This window comes from Phaenicophaeus curvirostris, chromosome 5 (assembly GCF_032191515.1).
Source record: "Phaenicophaeus curvirostris isolate KB17595 chromosome 5, BPBGC_Pcur_1.0, whole genome shotgun sequence".
NCBI lineage: Eukaryota > Metazoa > Chordata > Aves > Cuculiformes > Cuculidae > Phaenicophaeus > Phaenicophaeus curvirostris.
In genome coordinates, this window is record NC_091396.1 from 9,290,676 (window position 1) to 9,317,841 (window position 27,166).

Sequence of the window (27,166 nt, forward strand, 5' to 3'; positions counted from 1 at the left end):
GACACGCAGAAACCTGTGTCCAAGCAGAATAACATCCTCAGCTTCCAGCAACTCTGAACAGCTCAAGGTACTGGATCGTGTTACAGCTGTTGGCCAGAGCTGCCTCAACTAGAAGCTACAAAATGAACATAAGACAGGTTTCAGCTATCGTTTTGACAGTCTCCTACGTATTAATGAAAGTAGTAGGAGCCACCAGTGACAGCCTTCATTTGCTATGTGGAAGGGGAAGAGGAAGTTTACAGAGAAGTTGTACAGGGGATTTTCCTATGTAGGAGATGGCATGCTGCTGGGTATCTTTCCTGGTGGTCAGGCTACCTGTGGTATCTATGAATACCAACACGGTGATGAGCTGCTACAGTACATGCTTGTGGCTGTGGGTACCAGGAGGTACCCTCACTGGTTAAGCACAGTGCCCCTATTAGTATCAGGTCACCAATCCTACAACTTGTATAATTAGCAACACGGAAAGAAGAGTTGTCCGTTCTTCCCTGCTTGGTGCACAGCTGACTCTGCAGCACGCCAACACCTGTAACCCTGGGCACGCTGTATGAGCAACCCTTCTTGATGGTGCTAAGCATGTGGGCATCTACCCTCAGTTCTGCATTCTCACCTCCGCTGACTGGGCTAGGTTCAGAAGCTGTTATTGAATGTGTTTGCAAATACACTATGAAGGTGCAGCTACAAATTAGCCTGCAAGGTCAGCAAGTTGAGGTTATGCTTGCTAGTCAGCATGGTAGCAAACTCACCTGAACTGATGCTTCAGGTAAAGGACAGTGAGGAGCATTTTATAAGTACTTGAGATCATATAACTTAATCATAGAGTCACAGAATCACCAGGTTGGAAAAGACCCATTGGATCATCAAGTCCAACCATTCCTATCAAACACTAAACCATGCCCCTCAGCACCTTGTCCACCTGTCCCTTAAACACCTCCAGGGAAGGTGACTCAACCACCTCCCTGGGCAGCCTGTTCCAGTGCCCAATGACCCTTTCCATGAAAAATTTTTTCCTAATGTTCAGCCTGAACCTCCCCTTGCAGAGCTTGAGGCCATTCCCTCTTGTCCTGTCCCCTGTCACTTGGGAGAAGAGGCCAGCACCCTCCCTCTCTGCAACTTCCTTTCAGGTAGTTGTAGAGAGCAATGAGGTCACCCCTCAGCCTCCTCTTCTCCAGGCTAAAAAACCCCAGCTCTCTCAGCCATTCCTCATAAGGCCTTAATACTGTGAAGGGCATCCAAACCATCACAGCTGAATGCTATTTTACCCTGTTCAACTACAACTGAAAAGCAGGGAGTGCCTCCCCGGGGCAGCACAGCTTCACTGCCAGATGATCTGCTCTGGCTTCCACTAGGTATATTCTTCCATCATTGAGGACAGTGATTTCTAATTCACTAGCAGTTCTATTCCAATGGAATCCTACAGAAAGTCTTTAAAATAGTTTAAAAATTCACTCAGGTACCTGTAGTTTTGCTGCAGGCCTTGGTACACACTGGCCACGTGAAACGTGTTTATACTGCCAGCCATCTCTTTTATACATAACTACTTAGTGGATGCAGTCTGGGCACCACACTTGATTATACGATTATGATTTCTTTCTTAATGTCACAAATAAATTTCATGTTCTTGATTACCTCTTCGTATTTGTTATAATCTCTCCAGAGCTGTTCTATGTTTATCATTGGATTCACGCAACCACGCTGGTAAACCCTACGGACAGCTGTTATCCTCTGGTTTTCTGCATAAGATCCTACTGCTTCTCTAAATAGTGGAGAGAGAGATTAATGTCAGCTATTACAGATTACAACAAGTATGAAAATCAACATTACTTTAACTGAGCTTAAACAAAAATTCTTTTAAGGTACTTACACGCCCTTCAAAAAATTGATGTAATCCACCCAGATCTATGTGAGAAAAAATATTACATAATGAAACCAATGTTTAGTTGTACTTGTTATAAAGTTAGAAATTAAACTTGTTTTGATAAAAAAACATACCTGGTATGACATGATTTCCATGCCAATCTTATCCAGAGCAAAATCATATGCCTGAGCCATTTTTTCTCTGGGGAAAAAACAAACCACAAAGACCATGGAGCAAGTTTTCAGTATTTAAAAAATTCTTTATTTAAGAGCATTCTTTTGTGCAGTAAATTCTAACCAAACACTGAGGTATGAAAAGTATTGTTCAACAGTTGACAGTAAAAATTTGGCTTCAGATAGCTTTAAATTCTGCATTTAGGGGTTTTGTTTGTTCTATTTAAGAAAATAATTTAAATCTATTGCTGGCAATTTAGCACACTAACAGTTCCTGAGCTTCCCCATCCTGTAAGTGGAAACTATCTACTATGCGAGGCTGAGAAGACAGAAAACACCTGCTTTGTCCATCAGCTTAGCTGACAGGTGTACCTGTGGTTTCCTTTTTTCTCAGAATTCCCCAAACCTTGTTGTAATTCTCCAGGCAATTAGGAGTAGCTCCCCCGTGTGGACGCCACCTAAAATCTTTACAATAATTTCTTATATTCAAAGTATTTTTCCCCAAATTTAACATGTTCACAGAATATTTCCTGGGTCGAGTTTCATTGAAAACAGCTTTTTCCTCTTTCCCACTTTTAACCTCATTTCCTTTACTCAAATATCCCTCAGTCCTTCACTACCCTCTTGACCACATTAACAGGAAAAATACAGGAAAGTTAAATTAGATTAAAAGATGGGGGTGGGATGTGTGCTGATACTTTTAAAATTGTTTCAAAACAATCTTGTAAAAATAAATTTTAAAAAATTGTTTTGTTTTTTTGGTTACTGCATTAGTTATTTTGCCAGCTATAGAGCGAAGAAATTATGGTGGGCTGGGAAAGAAAGAGTTTATGGATGGGTACCAATATTTTTTGAAACCTCGGACAGGAAGAAAAAGCATTAAACATGGCCCAGAGAATTATAAACAAGCAAAATGTAGTAACTGAAAAGGGATGAAGACCATTATACCCCAATATTTTGACACCCTTATTTTTTCATGCCTTTTTATGCATTCTGAAACTTTCTCTAATTACTGAACTATTTACTATTACTAGTCAAACATAGTCCCTCAACTGAACTCAACACTGAATTTTGTGGAGACTCTAATTAATTTTAGACACTTAGGGGGAGGACAGCAAAGGTCTCAACTGAGAAAGAAGTATGTTTCAGATTGGCTAAAGCACCAATCTCATCTGCAAGGAACCGGCATGGATGTGCTAGCTACTCCCCAGCTCTTTTCCCACCCTGTTATATGGATCCAGGCTAAGGAAGCAATTTAACCCAGTCAGCTAAATTAATGAAACTTTAATGAAAATGCAGATTATATATTATCCTCCTGCAATACTCCACCAGAATATCCCCAGGCAGGTTTGCCAAACAGGTTCCTCCCTATCCCCTAGTCAAAAATTGAGATCTTCACCACAAAACTAAAATAATTCAGAGCAACTCTGTTAACTTACTTGTAACTAGGTAGCTTCCCCTTGGTTTCTCGCACATAGGAAAGGTAACATTTCCATAAATCAATGTGTAAAACCTTCATAAGGCATCGCTGAAATAACTGTTTAATACATCGAGAAGATGTGATCAGGATTCCAGATACAGAAATTAGGCTTCTACTTTTAAAGACATACAGTATGAATTAAAATAATCTTTTCAACTATGACTGAGATTTATAAGAAAGAATATGCAAAAGCACACTTTTTCTTTATCTAAAGCATCTCCGTGCTATGCAAGGGATGCAGACAGAATTAAACAGAGAAATTCCTCTGTGCGCTTCAATGATTACAACTTGGTCGCAATAATAAATCAACTTTAGTGATACTTCTTATCTGTGTTTTTGAATATTGCATTCAATGACAGCTACAGCTCTTTCCAATCTGCTTTAGCCTAATCACAAGATACTTGTTCTTGCTATAGAGATAAATTACATATATTGATAGGACTCACCTTTTCCACTTTGTCATAATTTTTTGCTTTAATCTATAGGGAAGCAGAAAAAAACAAATCACTTAGGAAAATATTTTAGAATAGTAGGAATATATTCTTCATACACTACTATAGCATTCCAGTTTGTACTTTGGCTGCCTAAACTAATTGCATCGTAATACCACGTAATGTTGAAAAATTAAACACATAAAAATCATGTACTTCGATTAGCTTTGTCAAAATCATCATTTTTTTCAATTTTTTTTTGTTATTTTTGACTTCCACTAGGGCCAACATTTTGGTATCAGTAGGTAAAGTCACCTTCCTGTATACCAGTCTGAACATCCAGACTCAGTTTCTTATTTCAAGGTACTCTATTGCCTTAAGTGCATATATTGACTTAGATACCAAAGCCTGTAGATCATGTTTTAGTAAATTAAGGGTAAAATACCACATTTACAAAACTAATAAGCTAATAAATGTATGGTATTTGAATATTTATTTCTTGGTGTACACTTTGCTATAATATGCTGGTGCTGAATAAGGGAATAACCCATGGAGAAACCTTTTTTTGACAGATGCCCCCAGCCCTGGTGCTGCTTTCCATGAGGGATTAAACCACACTCACATCTCAGCACTCATTTCATTCAGACAGCACATGCCACAAGGGTAGAGGGGGGAATATAGTCTTGAAGTGACAGGCTGCTTTTCAGACAGAACAAAGAAAAGCACGAGATGGATGTAGAGGCAGACTGGCACCCTTCATGTATTTATTAGCTCCAGTGACATTAACATACTGGGTAATCGGTAGAGACACCCCCTGAAGAAACAAGGAAAATTGATACCACCTTTAGAAGATGCTTATCTGTGTTGGAATAAAGAGCCTTTACTGAAATAAGAAATTGTTACCCTGCGCTGCACTTCTAAAGCATCAAAACTCCCTTTTAAATTTCATTTATAGCTTTTGTTGGGTGCAAAGCACGAGAACCACAGAAGCAGCTCTGAAAGACTTCCCTCTTCCCCAGGCAGCTCAGCAGCAGGCAGCAAACAGCACCCTTTCACACTAGGTATTAGTTATATCATTTTCATATCATTCCCATTCTAAAGCAGCAGAGAATGGAAGCATTTGGAAACACCAATTCATCTGCCGGTGTAAAATAAATATATACTGTGCTGCACTATACACTGTCTTTCCTGTTTTTTTCACTCCTGTACCTCCCTGGCCTCAGAGAACCCTAACAAAGCATTCCCATTTCTCTCACTTCTGAACAAAATCAATTAATGAGAGGAGTCAAACAAGTTTTGTGCAAAACTTTTAATGACACACATGGCAGACCGGTCCCCTTTGTCCATAGCACTTTCACACTGGAGCGATATCCCGCCCAGGTGGAAAAGATTTCACAAAATCCACATTTGCTAGGGCTGTGAACATGCTCTGCCTGCTCAGCACATCCCCTGCCCCTTGTCACCCAAAAGCCCAGTGACAACTATTACTCAGCAGGAGTGACCCAGACTGACCCGTGTGGTTGTATACAGCACCAGATCTGTGCACAGCAATCCCATTTAATGGTTTACTGAAGGAATTTCACTAGCGCCTAGCAGTGCCGTCAGCAAGCAACACCAACAGACGGAGCACAAGGAGTACTTATCAATTAGACTTGCATCCACTTCCAATAACCAAAGACCTTGAAAAGTAAAGTTTTTGCTATGAAAAAACCCCAACTATATTCTTTATTCACATGTGTTATCGCTCAAAGAACAAAATACATTCTGCATGAATAATCAGATACATGAAAAGCTGCTGACCACTTCTGTACTCTAAGTCAGTGCTAGATATTTGTTAAATCCATCCAAGTGGTTTGATACTGATACCTGAAAATTCAGACATCTTGCTACTGATGAAGTTATAGGACACTAGAGATTGGCAGGATTTGTTAAAAAATGAAGGAAAACCACCCCAAACAATACTGCCATGAGTCCCTCTCAATGGGAAGTTTTTACCAAGCCCTCAGAGCCAGAAGGAAGAGCAGCTTGCTCTCCTGTGGGAATCTGTTCGCATTTCTTGGCTCACAGCTCCCAAGCAAACATCCTGGAAGCCCTGGCTCAGGGACACCACAGGGATAAGGAAAGCCCATCACCTGAGAGGGCATATGCTGCCTCCAGGATCCTCCATCACACACTGCTGTTACATGGTTTGTTTTCATCAGCGACACAGGAACAGGCAGTGATCACACATAGAAAAGCATTAGATTGACATTTATACTGTATTTTTGTCCTTAAAGACAAAGATACAGTGAACTACAGACCTTTACAGCAGATTATCCATTGATTTCTAACACTGTTTGTATTCTTATTGCAATTGCTTTAATTCAAGAGGCAGGTTTTACCCTCGTGGAGGCTAACACACAGGAGTGTCTCCACCATGAATGGACCGCTTGCAAAAGGAGCTCAGGCTTACTGTCATTCTAAGACAAGCTGGTGTGTATGAGTATTTCCTCGGTACCCTTGTGGATGATAAAAAGACCACCTAGTCAGCTACACTTGAATACTCCTGTAGTAAAACGTATCTGACCTTGCTTTCCCCTACCTGTGACAACGAGAAATACCACCTGTTTTGCTGAAAGAGTAACTTCAAGTTCAATGTTCCAAGAGGAAATTTAAGTCACTGCTGTATTAGCTTTGTACACAACAAATTCGTAACCACAGGGTCAGTTTTATTCCCAGAATACACAGCGTGCTCCTCTATAACAAGCTTCACAAACATTCAAGGGCAAAATTTAGTCTGTAAACTACATTGCACTTCACCCTTTTTAATAGTTATTAAAAGATGTATGTGCAACTTATGTTTGTGTCATTTATGATTACGCAAAGCAAGTGATTTTATTAATCTAGAGACTTAAGACTACTTGTACACAACACAAGCCTAAAAAGTGCCCTAGTTTTCTTTTAAACTTTTCAGCATTTCTTGGTTTCAATCAAGCTCTGAAGGAAGCACTTAATACATGGTATGTAAAGATCAGCACAGCTTCTTCAGCCACCTGTTTCTATATCCCAATTCCATCTTCTTTTTCAGTGGTTATTTTCCAAGGAAAGAGCCTCCAGCTCTTCTCTTGGTGAGGTAGATCCTCTTACTCACCATCCCTGCACTGCTCTCCAACACTTTTTGGAACTGTTTTGGAAGAGGGACCTCAAGAGAAACTGGGCATCACTGGGAGACCACCAGGTGAGAAGGGACAGGCTGGGAGGGGAGAAAACTCCACAGCAGCACCAGTGTTAACTTTCCAAGGATTTAGCTCATAGTGGCTGGTAATTTTAGAACTACTATTTCCTAAAGCCTTATTTCATTATAAAAACTACCATGTATGCGATATCGTTAATGTTGGGTTTTTTTTAAAAAACACAGACAACACATGTATCAGAGTGCAAAATCACAATGTATTTGAAAGTATTGCTTTTGTTTATTAACTGAAGGGAGCTCACTGTGAAAGACCTGTATTCATTCATGGTTAGATGACTACGTATTAGATAATTAAAAAGTTGACATTTTAAACAAAATTCAACTACACAAAATTTATTACCACTGAATCCATTTATGTTGACCATTGACCATTTGTCTTTTTATTTCATTTGGGTTTTACACCTTATTGTTAAGGTAAATTATCAATTGTCCACTGTCGAGCCCAGCTGGGTGTAATTTGAGTCTCTACTAATATAGAACTGTACATGTAATAAAATACATTCACATTTCTCTACCCATTTCCAAAATACAGGCCAGGGCTGTCTGGAGAGATGTTTGCACTTTTACCTGCAGAACAGACTGCTTGGACCATAGCAGTTCAAACTTTTCAGACTGCCTTAAAGAAACGGAATCTTTGAAAGGATGAAGACAGAAGAATGAATTAGATTGCACTATCTGTAGCACATCCAGCCTTTCACCATTTGCTGAGGCTTCCAGTCAGTGACTAATTGTGTGAACACTTAACACAACAAACTTATTTTCCTACAGGTCAAATAACCACAATTACCTTTGCAAATAGCAAACCAGGCTCTGTTCAAGTACATGAAATGCAAGTGAAATGCAGGACCAAGATGGCACTTGCATGTGGTCATTAACCCAGGGAGTCTGGATTATAACTCCATAGACATCTGGATGAAAAATTTATCTTATGTATGCTGAACAAAGCATATATTTCATTTCTGCAAGATAGTCCAAGGCTTAACCACTGAAATCCTTTATTTAAAAATAATTGCAGATGTCCTTTCTGTAATATATAATTTTACTACAATTTGCATCAGATAAGGATTGAATGATTCTGCAGTTTTCATTCGGAGTTGTAATATTCCTTCTGAAAATACAGCTTTTATCTTGCTATTAGCAAAGACTGCAAAGAAGAGATACAGTACACCACGTACGGGAAAACTCATTTTCTCAGAACGTAATAAGATGAGATTCTAAGTATTCATTCAGTATGGTGTTATTTTTCACACTGATACGGTCTCAATTTCAAAGTCTGCCACAAAATGGGGTTTGAAAAGTTCCTTAAAATTATTCTAAATTAAATGCCTCCAACTACTATTACATGTATTATTCCTAGAGCTTCCAGAACCATGACATTGAATCAAACTTTAAAAGTCATGTTGTTTCTATTAGACAGATCATCCCTTGAAAAACAGTGTTCATTCAGCATGCAGTCACAGCTGCCATATAAAAGGCTATAATGTAGAGCAAAAAGCAGCCTCATTTTGCAGTCTGCTTCTGAGGAAACCCAAGAACCCAATATTTCAGATGGAAGATACCTGCAATGATCACCTAATCCAACTGTCTGACCAGTTCAGGGCTGACCAAAAGCTAAACAATGCTGTTAAGGGCATTGTCCAAATGACAGGCTTGAGGCATCAACCACCTTTCTTCTCTAGGAAGCCTGCTCCAGTGTTTGACCAATCACGCTTCCTGATCACAATCACCTTTTAGGTTTCAGAGTTGTTTTGTGATTACCAAATACTACTCTATCATGTACACTATCATATATCTATACATTTACATGTACTTTGAAATTGCTCATAGTATTTAAGAATAAATAAACTTTTCAGTAACTAAGAATATAGTTTAAGCCAATAAAGAGGACCTGTGATTCTGCAAATCCAATTACCAATTAATATTCTGCATACATACTTACATGAACAGATGTTACTGAGCAGCTAGTGAAAATGTTACTTCTCTATAGCAAAATCCTGGGCCACATGACTTCATTTTTTAGATTAACGAAAGAAAAACAGTAAAAGGCAGTCACATCTACAGAAAAAGTGATCACTAGTAAATGAAGGGCGGCATTTTTTCCTAAGGAGCTAAGTCAGTGGGAGATTAGGACAGAGCCAAAGCATGCTGCTGCACAAGTAGACAGTAATATGCAAGGTTGCTTTTCACTCTCTAACTTCTTGAAAATTGCTATGACAGCCTCATGATTCTGAGCCTTTAAATTCCCTCAGGAACAATTAATCAAAACACAGCAGGTTAACCCACTACCAAGCCTTCTCTCAGAGACAGCAGCCGAGAGAGACCTCTATGCAAACATCTCCATCATCTGACTAACTATAAAAAAATAATAGGTACGACTGAAGACTTGAAAAGGTTATTTCCAAAACTGTAAACATACAACTAGATGTATCCAGAAGTTTGTGAAAGGGAGGAATCCAGCCACGCCTCACCAGCGGCGGGGAAGGAGCAGCTCAGAGCATAAGTCTTTTCAGTAAGAGTGCAAATGAAATTGTGAAGTGCTGCTCTGAAGACAGAGTAACACGTTCCCCAGCTGAAGGAGTTAAATTAGTCTTAATTAAAAAAAACCTATGCAAGCAAGTAATGACCAATTAAAAAGTAATCTGCAAATGGAAGATGCCTTTTTGTTTAATCGATTAGACTAAAAAAAACCCAATGCCTATATTTTTCGGATACATCAGGAAAGAAATTAATCCAGAAGAAAACACAAATATATCCTTAGGTATCAGCAAACTGTCTGTAGTAGTAGTGGAGTAATAGGATTGAGAATCTGTACAACCTTGCTGAACAAACTTACAGTAAACAGATTGATCTAGAAGTGAAGAGAGATTAATGGATTGTAGTAAAGAAACTTAACTTTGATACTAGAGTTTGCAACATTAAAGAACTATCCACCCCACCCACTTCCTAAGTACCTTCTCTAGTGTAAAGAAGAACAAGGACTTCATTAAGATGCAAGAGAGCTCAGAGAGAGTTACCAAAAAACCAGCTATTGTGCTTGAGTTTACGCTTTAATGCAATTTGATTTAACTTCCACATATAGATAAACCTTTAGGAGTACCATCTGCCTCCCTTTCCATCTATGGCTTTCTACTGCTATTTCTTCTCATTTAGTTTGTGTGTTTTACTTCAAGAACACACTGTCAGAAAAAAATAACATTTCAGATTAGCAGTTATGTTTAAACACCAAACCCACCTCATGTTATTACTTGCACTGCTACCTCCCTTCCTGACAAACTGAGTCCCACCACTGCTAATCTCTCTTGTGGATTAGTATTATTTGGGTAAAGCTGTAGAAACAGCCCTTTTCGAGTCATGGTGGAAAACACACTCCATGCTCTTCACTGCCCTACAGTCTGACATTTAAAAATTACCAAGGAATTGTGAGTGAAGAAAGCTGCTGCATCTCCAAGTTCTGCTTATCTAGGAGTACTGCCTCAGTCAACTGAACTGACTGTTGCTGCTGTGCTGGGTAAAGCTCACACACACATGTATAGCTCATACAAAGCAGCAGCATTGCCAGCTTTCCTTCCTCGTTCCACTTCCTCAAACACTTCCATGTACAATTATTAAGTTCCTTCTACAACAGGATCCAACAGGATCTAATACTAGGTATATAATCAATGGTTACACTTTTCCCCACAAATCACTTGCCATACATCCGCTCTTTAGTTATGATAAGCAGCTCTTACATGCCAATTGAAAAATCAACAGATCACAACATCTCTTTAACAAGCATCTTCTGTTTGTAGTCCTATCATGGTTAGTAGATGGTAACAAGTATTCCCTGGTTAGAGAAAAATAGGACTAGATTATTTTAAAACAATTTTAATTAAAATTTTTAACCACTCCTTCCCATTTAGTAAATTTTGCTCACTTTTTGCATATCTAAGAGCTTCACACAGTCATTTTGAGATACCGTTCCTCACCCACTGATTTCACCTGGCTGAACTGCACCATCGACTTCATTCTCCATGTTCTAAGATGTGCCTGTACAACTCCAGCAGCTGACTAAAAGCACCAAGACCTCCTAACTAATATCAGGAAGATGCCTTTCATACTCCTGGCTTAGCACTATTCAAGAAAACAAGAACTTGTCTCAGGTGTTTAGGTCTTGCCACACATCAGCATAATTTTTGAAACTGATTCTAGATTCTCAATTTGTCTGCAAATCTCATTTTAATAAAAAGTCAATTTTCACCATGCCCCATGGCTTGTAATTTTCTCTTCCATTTCACACTCACTTTAAGCCACAGCCAAAATCAACACCTTGCATTCACACTCCTGCAAACTACTGCACTCCCTTCCTGACTTATGCATTTTGGTTCTTCCCAAGCATTTCAGTTCATGACTGCTTCTCCTGTTTCTCAATGTCTTCTGTATTTTACAGCTGCAGCAGGAAGCTTTAAAATGTGTTTTCAGGTGGCTAACATTAACAGATCTATTGATAACCTTTGCCATTTCACAAAAAAGCAGCGCTTTTTCACTTAATTTTATATTGGTTTAACTTTCAGAAGAACACATCTATAGGACTCAAAAACACCCATAGCACCCACGGATTGCAAAGTAATCTGTTAACATGAAAAATTCAATGAGTGAAATTAAAGACTCGCCTATCTTACCTATTGGCCAGATCACTCAAGTTAAAAAGTTAAATTAAAAGGAAAGCCTAGAAGCAAGGTATATGGACCACCTCATTGGGTTAGAGATTCTTGATTTGTAAACTCAGATAAATTACACTGGTTGTCAACCTCGATCGCATGTAAGTAAACTGTCTCTCAGCAAGGGGAATGGAATTGGACATATGCACTCCTCTAACGCCTTTATCAGCTAATTTAGTAAGATGCCTGTATATTACACAAACTTGCCAAACTGAGCAGCATAGATATATTGCAGCCTGTCAACACCACCAGTGAGGCAGCAATCCTGTAATCTAAGCTAAAAACTCCCTGCAATACTAAGACCTCAAAAATAAGGCAGGGATCAGACCACTGCACAGATTACATATCATAAGGGGTGAGGCATCACTACATAGAAAAAATAAAAGCTGTTTCATTACACAGATCTTGCACAGAACAATGCTCTAACTTAAGATCTAACTTAAACTCCTTAATTTAAAATAGTCTAGTTGATTTTCACTTCCATCAGAAATTAGGTGCTCATTACAGTAACATACAACTCATTAAAAAGTCAGTCTTCCTTTGATTCTGGTATCCTTAAAATATCTTAGAAAACATAAGAAAGCAAAACTTGTAAGAAAGTGGTGTATTACTATGTATTTCGATGATATAGCTGGGGAAAATGTGAGGGCATGGAGTTCCCCATTAGTTCTATAGTTTGATGATTTCTGACTACAGTCAACATACCTACAGTTTTGATATATTATTTTCAAATATGCTTGCATAAAAGTGCAGAAAAGTATAAGTCTGATAATCATAATTGTTGTACACTGAATTATGATATTTTAAAAATGCAGAAATGTAGAAATTCTCTATTCATTCACCAAGATGATGTGGCTTATACACCTGAACAAGCTAGAATTTCAGAGATCTTACTATTTAAAACAAGAAGCAACATATTTAGAAGGCTGCAAATGTCCCTTAAAACAGTCTTCACGCTGACTTAGTAAACAGGGCTAATAGTCCAAATGAAAACATCATAGGACCAGAAAGAATTGCTACCCTTCTGAGCGGTCAAATCCATTCAGAGTTCATACATTAATTCCTCCCATTTTCTAGTGTGTAACTGGTCTAGTAAAGGCTGTCCCCAAAATGAAGACATAAAAATAAGCAACTGTCCTAAGGGAGAGGGGCATCAGTTGCTCAAAGAGTAAAAAATTTTACTAGAATATGTAATTGTATAATCTTCTTACTCCTACAATATTAGCATAGGACTAGCTTAGCCTGTTAGCAAAATTGTTCTTAATGTTTTGTCTCCATAGCCGGAATTTAAAGAGCAATTTTTCCAATAAATTGTTGCAAAGAAGGCCCAAAGCATGGTTCTCAAAACCATTAGATTGGTCCTAATTCTCCAAAGGTGACTAAGGGCTCTAATGTTTCCCCACAGAAGACAGCGGTCTCATCACAGGAAAATAAGAATCAGAAGTCTAAAAGCTAATGTTGGAGAATAATGCTCAGGCACAAGTAATTCTCTGCAAATGTATCACAACATGAATTTGCAGTTGACAGACTATATACTGCATTACTAAATAAACTTCACTAAACCCAAACCAAATGCACTTGGACTGCAATGCTACAAAATCAAGCTTGTAAGGAAGCAATGTGGGTGCTGGTTTTGCCATGGATTTCCAATGAAATCACAAAGATATATTATGTCAGTCATTTACTAAACTCGTAAAATAACCCACGTCAGAAATGCAAGATTAACCTAATCACTGTGCTGGTTTTGTTCTACAGCAAAGAGATAGTCCAGCTGAAGTTCAGGGAACTAGCTTATTTTTTTTAATACAGGCAGCTGCCCTAATAAAAAATTCTTCATATGTCTGTCAGAAATCATGGAAATTCTCTACTAGTGGTTTCCTTTCTGAGAGTGCATATTCTTAATCACAGTTACTGAGAAGTCTCATCTCTGATGTTAAAAAAAAAATAAATTAAAGATTGTATTTTAGAAGTCAATTACAAAGTTAAATATCTAGATTTCTGTCTTTCGGCAATAAAGATGAAACAAAGTTCACTATAAAAGATACTTTCAGTGGTAAGCATTAATAGCTTCCTTCAACACATGATTTTTACTGTCGTGTCTTCTCAATATCTAGTTACCAAGTCTGGACTGAGCACAAACAGCCACTGAAACCACGTGAACAATGCAGATTTCTGGTTCAAGACTTGATCCAAAAACATTTAACTGCATAGACTCTGCATTATTATTCTGGAACATTTGAATTTGAGTGTAACTACTATCCCAGCTAATCAGCTTCCTTAGTACATAAAAAACCAGGTTTCTAGAATATTTAAATACTATACTCCTTTCTTCACTTTTCAACTACAGTTTTTGAAGTTGTTTCCCCTTCTTCTTCCCTTTTAAACTTCAGCTTGATGCCTCTGAAGATTACAGCTAAGCCTGGTGGGCTCCCATCTATGAGAATAGTCCTGCTATTCATGAAACAGGATAAAGACAAAAATATACGTACAGCTACTTTTAAATCTATATGATTTGATCTTACCAGGTTGAGATGGGAGTTGGAAAATGAAAATAGATTACAATCCCATGCTTTAGAAATGAAAGGTGACATTTCTATTGAAAGGGGAGGGTTTAGACCTCACTGAGGTCTCCAACTGTACAGTTCAATTCAAAATAACTTACAGCTTATGTACTTATGTGTTGCAAGGTTGGTTTGTAGGGGTTTTTGTTAGTGTTTATACACTCCATGCAATTAGAATCTAAGATTAAAAGCCATTTAAGTCAGCAGTACTTTTTGTAAGACAAAAGACTTGTAAATTCATTACTCTGCTTGTATTTGAAATTCATCTGTGACAGATTAGCAGACAGAACTGCTCTGAATTCAGGTTTCAATGTAACAAAAATGTCATGCCTTAACATTCATTTCACATGCAGCTAGGTCAGTGTATTTACAGTTTATTTTACATTTTATGAGAAAGATGCAATGTGGAAACCCATCACAAGAGCAGTACAGATATCCATGTCCATGTAGCCTAGCTAAAAATAAAAATGGAATACAACTGACATCCCAGTTTCCTCCCACCTCTCCCCAGCTCAGTATATAGAGAAATGCCATCAACTGGGGTCAAGTATTTAAGTTAAAGATTCTGATTTTGAAGTCACGAAAGGACACTGACAAAAGGTAAACCTCTAGAAGTGCCAAAGAAAAGGTCTGCTTGACCCATAATCAAGAAAGAAAACCCTGTTTAATCTCCAGAAATGGAAGTGCTACTTTCATGTACACCTGTACAGAACAAAAGTACAGCACTCTAAATTACAGGCTCTTTTCAGTAAAGCCCTGTTTCATACCAATCATCTCATTTCTTTGTTGTTTTTCCCAGTAAAAAATGTGTTTGCTTCTACAGCTTGACAGCAACAAGCAGTGCCCAAGTAGAATGAGACACAATCCAGCAAACTGCAGTTAGTTTGATACTACTACTTCTTTTTACACTTCTACCCCTCACACTGAGCATTTTACGGCTTTTCTGCTGTAACTGTTGATTCAGAGTAAAAAGTGTTCTAAAATTTTCGGTTAAAAAGACCCTCTTCAATAGACATACAGCAGGTAATTGTTTTATTTGGATCATAAGGACTTTAACTGCTATGATAAATGCACTGTTATTTAGATAGACTGGACAAAACCCCCAGAATTCTTTCACTGCATTTAAGAATGTTGCAAAAAGCCTGCCAGTTTCAAGCACTGCATTAAAAAGAAGTATGTAGGCTCTCAGTTGATTTCTTGCATCTAATTTGCACAGAAACATCCGAGGGATCTCAGAAATACTAAGACAGTTCTCTTTTATTATATTTGTCTGCTTTAAGCTAGGGATGTCAAGACTGGCACTTGGTCTGATGTAAAGGCACCAAGCACACAACAGCAAACCAACATCACCAGCAAAAGCGACATGTAACTAATGCTGTAGCTTAACTAATAACCTCTATCACTAGCAAAAAAAGTTTGGTTAATTATAAAAGAGAACTGCTACTAAACCAATGTAAACTACATAAATTGAGCAGATGCAGCTCACAGGAAGGCAGACAAGGTTCTCAAGAAAAGATGTGTTTCCTCGCATTCAAACTTTAGCCTAGCATTGGAAGACGATAGTGCTTGACTCGTTTTAAGTACATGTCATTGTGATAACACAACATGCTTAAAAAATCCAGTCTGAAGATTTGGCAACAGAATCAGCCAGCGCTTTAGCAGAGAACTGACCTCAAAATATAGATTGAACCAAAAACCTCTGCTCACACAGGTGAAAAGCATCGTAGTCTAGATAGTTTTTAGCAATTCTGCCAGCCTGGGAAAAGGCAAAACACAGATAATACTATTGTGTATCAAGTAGGTAGTGCAGCATAACACTTGGTCAAGATTTCTATGTGTGGGAGGTACAAAAAAACACTCTAAGAGCAATGAAAAATGTTTCACTATGAAGCTTTTGCAGGAATGACAGACTGCTGCTAAGTCTGCTATGTTGGCTAATGATGACACCTCAGCAGCGCTGTTTTCATCTGATTTAGACCAAAGATCAACGAGAACTATCAAACTTTATTATTTAGAAACATTCATATTTTTCACATTAGTAAATTAAAAAAATCCCACCAATTTACCTTATTTTTAGAATTCCTGCAAATGGGAAAGAAAAACACCCAGAACTCTTCTGGGGGTAAAACTGAATTTTATGAACTAAAATTTTATGAAGTAAAATGACAAATAACCATGCAATATCTACCTTTGCACCTTTTTTTGTAAATAGGTTAGATTTCTTATGCAATAGTAACTTTTTTTTAACAGCTAAGGCTAGTAGCAAGAACAGCAGAAACTTTGTGTCATTATGAAAAGAAAAACTTACCTCCATCTGCTTAGTGCCAGAAAAACATTTGTGCTGAATTAAAGTCTGTCAGCTAATTTTAAATTTCTATAGGATTTCCCTTTTAATACCCATCTCTAACAAACACACACAAAAAGCACGTGGGATACAATTTTTAAGTATCAATCTTAAATTGAGTTAAAGGGGAAAAAAAAAAAGCAAGCTTGAATTGCATTCAGTCACATCTTATGCCAGAGGAATGAAACTTCTCTCCTTTACCAATAAATTGTTCAGTCAGTTTCCCGCTCAGGCTTACCAGCGCTGAGATTTTATCAAAGGTGAATACTGTAGGATATTCTGAGGTTTTAAACTACTCTTACTGCCCATTCTGTTCAAGTACCCCCGTAGATGGAACTTCAGCTGACAAATATATCAGTAACATTTCCCTGAGGAATGCCAGGGAATTCACAACCACGGGCAAGTAACTTATACTTACCAGGGCATCAATTCCTTTTTTTAGAGGGCAGAGCAGTGATGGGGACACTGCTCGGTATTAAACACTTCATCTTAGATTCACAGCATTTTTTCAGGTAACTTGGAACCAAAGACATGCATTGGGGACTATTACAGAGTGAATTTTTACTAACAAACCCTTAAACAGATGGTATGGTTGTCAGGGACACCTGTTTGTTCTTTTTAACATTTATCCCAGTCTATTAAAGACCAGTTCATTTGAGATTTTACATTCTTCATTATACGTGAATCGTACTTTCTTTCAGTTACTTTTTATATAACAGCCAGTCACCATTACCCTGATGTAAGCATTTTTAGCACAATTTTACAATTAGACAATTTATAATTCCCAAAGCCACTGTCCATCAGTACTAGAAAGATTAAATTCTCTCAGTGAAATTAACACCAAGAGCCTTAAACTAGTGGTTTTAACGCTTGCTATTGTAATTCAGTATGGAGGAGATGTTTCTTCATGTATGAACTTGTCAGCACTATCAGGTTACACAGGCAGACTTTCAAAGTACACTACTTGTACTCTAACTGTTAATTACCGCAATGTCTACTGAAAATCTGGGGAGAGGGATCAATTGACACAGCCAAGGGAAGGAAAGCTACAAGCTAAACTTCCACCAGCAAGACATTACTTAAGCAATTTTCTGTCAACATATTCACTGTCATTCATCTTCAACTTAAGCTAATTACACATTAGTAAAAGTGCATAACAGCTTTAAGCAGATGAAAGCCTACAAGTATTAAAGGACCATAATTCTATTCTCCACAATAGTAACATCAATGAGAGGCTTCTTGCACCTCAGGCCCCTGCATGATACAATGTAATTAAATTTTATCTGTGCTACAATACAGAAGAGCAAATTACAGAGACCAACTAAACCAAGTTTTGAAGAATGTTAAAAGAGAAACTCATTCCCAATTGTTCCTACAACATACTGCATGTCATAGGCTGCGAAATGGGTTTGCGTGCTTACAAATGCAATACCATTACAATCGCACCAGCAGCCATGCAGTTGCATAAGCATAATTATGAGATTTTAAGAGCACTAGATTTTGTATGCAGTAATTAGCATGTTAAAAGACTTGTCATGGGATTAGTTTTAGATTTTTTAAAAATAAAATCAGGAAAATTACAGAGAGGTGGAAAATTATTTCACCTCTACAATTATTTCATTACTAGGGAATCTCTCCCCATTCCCTACTTTCTGCTCCAACAAAAATGGTAAGCAGAATTATGATACTTAAATTCAAAGAACATCTCTGAACTGTCCAAAGACAGCTTCTTGATAAGGAGTCCTGGGACCTCCTTCTCATCCAAAAGATGAATTGCAAGGGCTTGCAAGGGCACACTGAAAGGTACAGCCCACAGCAATACCCGACAGTCCACAATTCTTACAGCAAATACATTTCTAATTTCACCCTCAAATCAAACAAAAAAACCCCCCTTGCAATAGATAGGGAGGAACACAGAAAAGGCAGGCCAATATTGGGTTCAAGACAACAAAAGTAAAGTAGGAAATTAAGCTCTATTTTCCCCACATCTTTATGTATTGCATCAAGTCATGTTGAAGCTCCATATAAAAAAATCCATTTATTGTTGCTGAAATACACTGTATACCAAGTTTAAGCACAAATTTTTATGAGTACCTATACACTTTTAAGTAATCCAAATGAATAGTCTGTAGATAATTTGCACTAGCATGCTCATACATTCAGATTTCTATATAGCACGATTTTAAAAGAATATTAATTCCGCTGTGTGACCTTGTTACAGAAACATGTGTATACACATCAATGAACATGAATACACATGCACAGATTTGAGAGATTCCTTAGGAATCCACAGGCATGGAACTAACAGCATGCTTTTGCTTAACCACAAACACTGAAACAATTAGAATTCTGTCAGTGAATTTTAAACGGTGCACTTGCTTGTTGGTTAACCTTCTTTTCTAACTTTGGAAATACTAAGTATGCTCTTTTGGTTTAGCTTCTCATCCATCACTTGGTTAATTTATATATGCATGTATGTATTTGGAAACATGCCCTTAAAGGAAGATGTAGGGATGTGGAATTTGACAGAAATAAAATGCAACATTTATTTCCTCCCCTTCATAGAGCCTGAAAGCAGATTTAAGATCAACAGTGTCACTATTAAAACAAGACATGTCATAACTCAAATGCCAATTTGAAACTGCTTTAAAAATAGGCTAAACCATAAATTAAAAGATAACTTAAGCGGAAGCTGTATCAGCACCCACATATACACTATAAAGTGCCACCAACTACAGCCAACAGCATTAAACATTTTATTTCTCCAAGCAGGAGAAATAAAATGAAGACTGGGGTGGGGCGGGATATTGGGCACACAAGACAACAAATCCTTACAGTGTTTTGTGCTTTAAAAAGTCATCGTCCTCTTTCCTTAGGAAAGCAAAACAAAACCCCAGCTGCAACCGAGTTGCCCTTTCCCCTGTGTGGTCACACTATGAATATTTCAAATGTACTTAATGCATAAACATAGTTCCACTGGGCACAAGGAAGTTAGCTCACATACTAACTTCGCCATGTCCATTTTATATGCAGGACAGCACATACATAACTACACACCTGCCACCTCATTCTTGTAAATCTAACCCATTTTAAAGTCAGAGTTTAGAGTCTACTTTGAAAATCTATCTTGCAAGAGGGACAATATCTGAAAGAAGTGGATGGCTTTACTGATAGTCTGGACATACAAAACACTAAATCAAACAACTAGGCATCACTTTGCAAGTTATCTTTCTAGTCCAAATGCATGACTTCCAAAGTATTTTAAAAAAATGTATTTTATATTCATTGTCACATAAACCACTATAGAAGTATCAGACTTTATAGTAAGAATTTGTTAAGGTCATTTTGAAGAATGTACAGTCATTTTTCTTTCCAGTTTTGCACACTGGCTATTTCTTATTCTCTATTTCATGTACTCATGCAGATCACGGGGAACTGGAGAGAGAGTAGACAGTCTTTATTTTATATAGTCATATTCAGGAACCAAGTGAGGCAAGACAGTTGACCTACCACTACATTACTGATGGAGCAGGCCCAGAGCCAGCCAAAATGTTTACACTTCAGGTTAGAAGAGAGTTCTATTTAAGTCTTGCCTCAAGATGCAAGAAGACCCACTCTATAGCAGTTATTACTGAAAATTTCCCACAAGCTAAATTTAAAAAGAACATCTTTCTACTTATGATGCCTATCCTGAAAATGAAACATTTCTGATGCCAGTTTCAGTGAACTCTGGATATCTTTCCATGCTTCTACACCATGAATACCTGTCACTACCCTGCTAGTTAAACCCCAGGATGCATCAGGTTCAAATCACCGTAAGATCTTCTCATGCAGTTAACTGCAGGTATACAATGTGCACCAAAAAAAAAATACAAACATGCTGCATAACCGTGGCATTGCACAGGCAATGCATATAATCTCTTCTTACTTTTGAACCGTTTTTATGTAAGAAAGGAAAAACGTAGCTTGCGATTAGATACACAACACTTCATTGCAGTAGTCCAAAATTGTTATTGTATGTAGAGTACCCATCACATTGAAGCCACACCCTCAGAAGGGGAAAAACAGTGCACACTCATAAAAGGAAGAACATTTGTACAGGAAGGACACAGGAGCGCTGGGAACGAATAACTTGCCTTCACAGAGTTTCTAGCTACGAGAAGCTACTATATTTCATCACAACAGTGACTCAAAGTCTTTTCATAGACTGAAAAGAGATTATGCAGCAAATCATGTCAAGCATTCTTGTCAGTAGCAGTAGATAAGGCTTAATAGAAAGTTTTCTCTCAGCCAGCAGGCTTCTCAAAATTTGAATAAAAAGCATCAGGTAACTCAACCAGCTGAAAGCTGGAAGAAACAGAAATGACTAAGAAATTACGATTGTAGCTCCCTCACCCATGCAGATGAAGACAACCAGTCTGTAGCTAATATGAAGTACATAAGAAATCTCTTTTTTATTACTGGTGCTTTCAGGTTCCAATACGAGGAAGAAGCTCAAGCTTGTGCCTGACCTAACACAGGCATTACCCCCCCTCAAAACATCAACAGAAGGATCAGCAAATGACTTCAACAAAAGAAAGCACACCATGAGAAAACTTTTAACTGTCCTCGTTACATTTGAAAGTGAGACTTCAAAAGTGTTGTGAACAAGAGTTTTGTATTACTAACACTTCTAACAGGGATGTTTGTCACCCCACGCAGAAAGAATACAACAGAATGGGAAGCAGTTCATGTTTATTCATGTCAAAAACAGCAACACACTATAGAGGAGGGTTCAAAGCAATCTCTTATTAGGCATCAATTCCACTTAAAAAAATCAAAATTCCTAACACTTTCCCGTAATTTTTATGATAAAAACACAGAAAACAATCAAAGAAACCCACTAGTGTTGTACTGCACATCTTCTGAAACTTCAAATGTCAATTATGTGGACAACCTTCTGATATCATACAACTTGTAGGACCATGCAACTATGCAAAGTGTATGTGCCTGTATTTACATATTGAATAGAAGTGACAGGAAAGAAGTTGTATTCACTTTCTAGTGCAAGTCTACAATAATCACACAGACAGAACAACATTTATTAACAGGAATGGAACAAGTCCACACATGAGTAAGAAAAGATCATAAATAATACAGTTGTAAAAGCAATTAAAATTCTCAGACTGAGGTAGCCAAGAAAGTGCAATGGGGATGTTTGTAAAGAGCACCTGTACAGTAGTTTCTCAAAAGCAGAAGTTTACTAAGGGAAATGTGGTAGACTAGCAAAGTGGGCATGGATTATAACGGGTATGTCTTCCATGAAGGAATTAAAGATCAGCTAGTTATAGAGTATTATCAGTTGAAAGTACCACTAAACACAATCTCAGCCAAGAAATCTATACTACTTTGGCTTCTGATCACTCCAAATTCAACCTGACAGAAGTCAGTTTTTATTTTTTTTCCCCAAGTGGAAGAATTTTGGTAGTACGAAAATCAACTTTTTTTCTGAACTCAGAACCAGACAAAAAGTAAAACAGGGGAAGAAAATGCTTTCAAGAAACAAACATTTTAAACAAAAACAATCATTTTTCTAAATGGTTTTATTTAGATTTTTCATATACAAGTACGTTAAATTATACATTCTGACTACTATCCACACCAGTGTGAAATACATGAATTAAAGATACTGATGTATTGCATATGATGAAATGCAAAACAAATCAATCCTAAGCTTTGGTCCCACCCTCTGAATCTTCATACAGCATCTGGTTTGTTACTGAGACATCTAAAATTCAAAATGCTCATATCAAACGTTATCTGAACAAATATGTAGTTTCATTTCTTTAGAACAAGCAAAAACACAGAAGTCTTACTTGCAAAATTCGCAAGAGGAAAATACATATTAACAGCCAAACACTGTACATGCACATGACTAACTTTTTATTTATTGTTTCTAGACTTGGGGTATTTGTCACAAGTGTCTTCTGCTTATAATTTTAATTAGGGCAACTTTTCAATGCCTAACAGTGGTTCGAAGTGATCATATATAATGCAACTCAATGACAAAAAAAGGAAAAAATGGTGTGGTGACAACCAGTGTGAAACATTCAGGATAATTACAGACTAATGTTTCCACTTTGCGCAACTGGAACTAAAAATTCTTCAGATCATTAAAAAAATGTTGCAAACACATGAACATAGTATAATAAATGTGCTTAAGGAGATTTTCAACCTTTTCACTTCTCAAAGGAAACTAGCAGAGAATAAGATGACAACTTCAAGTGGTTGCTTCAGAACTACTAAAACATTTACAACACGGACAGAAGTTCTTTCAAGTGCATGAAAAGCATTATCAAGTCTTTCTGTAACTAAGAGATGGTTCAGACAGTCAAAGAGATAAAGGAAATAGTAATAGACTGGGCCTATGGGACCATAGGGTGTTTTACATCAGAATTTATTTTGACATTTCTGTAACACCTTTTACCTAGATGCCAAAAGCACTTTAATAACTAAAGTGAGCCTCACAACAACCCTGTGAGGTAGGTATCTAATTTAATAATGGTAAAATGTGTTAAATAACTTACCAAAGAAGACACAGCAAACCAGCAGAGCAGGCTAGAATCCAGATCACGTGATCTACAAACTTATTATAGCACCTATAGGACTTTTTAGAAATGCGAAAGAAGCACCGACATGTGAACTGATTCAAGCTTCGTGGAAGTAGATTTTTACAGGAAAGTTATCAAGAGAGAAATGTGCTTTAAGCAAACTGAGAAATCAAGAGTCTGAGTAAGAGGAATGGCATTACTATACCACTTCTGAAATTTTAGTAGACGCAGAATAGCAAGTTAATGATTTTACTTGCTAAAATATTTATCAAATGCATACTACACAGCCTTTCCAATTCATTAAAACTCTGTTCTCACAAGTCTTAAGCATTCAAATACTATGACTGAGAAACACGGTGAACTCGGAGTTGTTTTATTAAATTATATTATTTCTACGTCTTGCAACTGCCTGTTTGGATGTTAGAAGAAATAAGAACCAGTGTGAGAATCAATTTTTTTTTTACCAAATCAAACTTTAATAGCAGAGTTCCCATTAATAAGCCGTCAAAGCATGCTCTTCCCAGTTTATCTCCACATTATACTGACTACCAAACCAGCCATAATGAAGAAACCAGAGCACATCAATCAGAGCTTGGCACACAAAATGGAAATGTGATGCACTCGGTTACTTCGGCACAGGCTGCATATCAACAGCAATAAGTTAGATGATACACTAAGTGCTGAGCACTGCTTTATGCTGTATTCCACTAGGGAACAGTCATACACAAAAAAGAAAACAGAGTCAGTGACCTGAACAAACACTGTCATAAAAACTACGGGTAATCACAGCAGTAATGCCTGCATTTAAGTTTTATGTTACGAAATGAACTGACATGCAAAGAAACAGTTTTTGCCCATGTAGATTATAAACAATGATTTCTACTTGAAGATTGAAAGTGACTAAAAAGAACACATTCCTTAAGCTAAGCAAGGGAAAATGTAGATACTTCTAACCATTTTACAAAGAGCAGAGCTGTTAAAGGTCTAACTCCATTTTTATAAGGCCATGGTCATTACCCTCACCCTAGCTCATTTTCCAAAATCAGACCACCACTATGTAATGATATTCAGTTCAGATTTATGTCGTTAGAGGACAAAATATTCTAGTGAAAGACAACCTGCTAGCAAACAAAGCCCGCTTTCCTCTTTTTGTCTTTGTGATGCAGAGAAAATGTTATGTTGTTAAAGAGGAAAGTGATATGCTAGTTTTGACATCCAGAAAAATGCAGCTTAGATAACAAAATTCAGCAATTTCACATTTAAATGCTGAGGCAGTGAAAGTGAATCAAAAGTAATGCTAAACAAATATTTACCACAGATTTACTGTGGTAAATCAAGGTTGGGAAGATCTTCCAAACTATCCAAGAGAAACTTTCTAGCAGGACACTGCTAAGATTTCCAAGGTAAAAAAGCTTTTGGAAAACACCTTCTCCATATTCCTTGTACATCTGAAGGCTGCAATACAAGAAGCCTCAAAACAATTCCTTTATCTGAGGTAGTCTTAAAAAAATAATTGAAATCTTACATTCAAACATGCTGTTAGATGAACATTTAAGGAAGCATTTAATTTGAATTTATTCTCAAGAGAGAACTGTACATATGATACGCAACTTAAAACAACACTGACAACAGTGCCCAGTTGTGTGAATTTTTTTTTAAGAGGAATTTGGAAACAAAAAGTTATTCGGCTTGTAGATATAACTGGTTACATATACTAAAAAAGGTAAGGAGAAACATGTTGCTTTTTAGCCAAATCAGTCACTATGTGAGTTTTGAAAGAATATACTGGAACCAGGAAAGAAAAGTTGAAAGCTTAAGAAATAATTGGGATTTTAAAAATTTGCCTGTAACTGAAAGATAAATTTCTAAAAAGTAACCTCCTACATTTCTTTCATGTACAACCCTTTTCAAGGGGCTGTCCAAGTTTCTCTGCTGCTTTGAATAGCAGAACTGTATATTCCATTTTGCTTATATTTGAAGTGTAGTTACAGACAGACACATACACACTCACTCACACACACAAACACACGTGAGCTAGTGATCTTTATGTCAATTCTTTCCTTCTCAAATTTTACTTGTGTTACTGGGTTACCATTCCTGCTGGGGAGATGATCTTCCTTTCTTGAAGCAGCATGTAAAAAAATTGTACTCTAGACTCTTTTAAGCTTTGCCACCATTTATAAGTATCTGTCATCTCTGAACACAGCTCAAAGACAAGAAGCTTTACACCAAAAATAGTAATTTCTGCTGAAAGATCTACAATGCATTACAGGCTACCTGAGGTGGTCTTTTCGTCCCATAAAATTTGAGGCATGGGAAAGATAAAGGTTTTAAACAATCACAGAAACTGGATAACTTAATGTAATCAAACTAGATTAAGTTCTAAAGACTAGATCCTGTAGGAAGTGCTGCAGGTTAGAAGAGGCTAAGGGATTTGGCTGCAGTGTCCCAAACGGAAAAACACATCTGTGTGCGTCAGGGCATTTGCCATCTCCCAGATATGTCCAATTACCAACATTCCAACTACAGATACAAACTACTGAAAACAAAACAGTGAAAGTTTTATGGTATTTAATTAGGAAATATTAAATTTAGGTTCCACTGTTTTGCATTATAATGTCTTACTATAACCCGTGATACAAAAATTTATGTTAAGACTCTAATAACCCCAATTTTAGTAAATAATCTTCAAAATTTACTGCCAGAACTCATTTGGATATGCAATTTAATGTAAGATCAGATACAACAGTTACTCAATTCAGTTTTGCCACTCAGATTGCTGCTTAGCAATTTTCACATAAAACAGGAAAGAAAAAATTAGCTAGCTCATTTCTTATCTGCAGAACACAGGACCCCACCCTTGCAGTTTAGCATGTAGAAGCTCTGTCTCTTAAGGAAACTGTGCAGCTAAAAGAGGTCCACAAAAAAAAAAAGATGTGTATTGGTATTAAAAATCAGCAGCAAAAAAAAAATACTCAGACTACACAGCACATTTCATGGCATGTCATTAAAGACTGCTTAAATAATCAATGCACTTAGTGGGAAGATGTATATAGTTATGTAAGCAATCACATTTTTGTTGGGGTTTTTAGAAATTAATCAGTTGCACTAATGCATTTCCCCAGTATTTTCATTCCAGAAATCATCTTCTGTCCCACACCCTCCCGGATAACAGAAACACTCAACTCCCCAAGAAAACAAAAAAAAATGAAAGGTCCAAACATTCACAGGAATTCATTCAAATAAATTTGTATGTATAAATAAAAAAAAAAGTCCTCTAAATAAATGACACAGGAGGCAATAAATTGACACGACAAGTAAATAAAAGGCTAAAGCACTCCAATACCATTGAAACTGTTTTAATGTTGTTGCAATTCCATAATGCAACAATCATCAACTTATAAAAGACCCAATACTTCAGAATTCATTTTAATCACTCCTTTGTACCTATTTTACAAAATAAAGGCAAGGCATATTTAAAATCCCCCTTTCCCTATATTTTATGTGCCTATCTTATTTATACTTATCAAAGTGCAAACTTAACCTCCTATTAAGTATTATATAAGAAAAAATGTAAAAATATTAACCTCTGCTTCAATGTACAGTTTCCAGAATCTGCCAGAACTGGGGAACTGGGCAACAAGGCGTTCATAGGTCTTCCGTGCTTTGTCTATAGGTTGATTCTAAAAATTAAAAACCAAAACAGCATTTACAATATTATGATTTATGTAAATGAATATGCTGATTTTACTCCAGAATCAAATAGCGTGAGTGGACCATAGATAAGGAAATGTAATCCT

At 37.1% G+C, this 27,166-nt stretch overlaps 1 protein-coding gene across 2 annotated transcripts in view; it reads right to left on the reverse strand.

The window, feature by feature from the left end:
- The window catches only part of CSTF3 (cleavage stimulation factor subunit 3), a 50,156-nt gene that overhangs the window by 14,136 nt on the left and 8,854 nt on the right, over positions 1-27,166 (reverse strand). For both annotated transcript variants that reach the window (XM_069857507.1, XM_069857508.1), the window contains 6 exons: positions 26,954-27,049; positions 3,958-3,990; positions 3,471-3,568; positions 1,993-2,059; positions 1,865-1,899; positions 1,630-1,756 (listed from right to left, as the gene is read on the reverse strand). In XM_069857507.1, the coding sequence (XP_069713608.1) occupies positions 1,630-1,756; positions 1,865-1,899; positions 1,993-2,059; positions 3,471-3,568; positions 3,958-3,990; positions 26,954-27,049 (456 nt within the window). The remainder of the gene's footprint in view (positions 1-1,629; positions 1,757-1,864; positions 1,900-1,992; positions 2,060-3,470; positions 3,569-3,957; positions 3,991-26,953; positions 27,050-27,166) is intronic.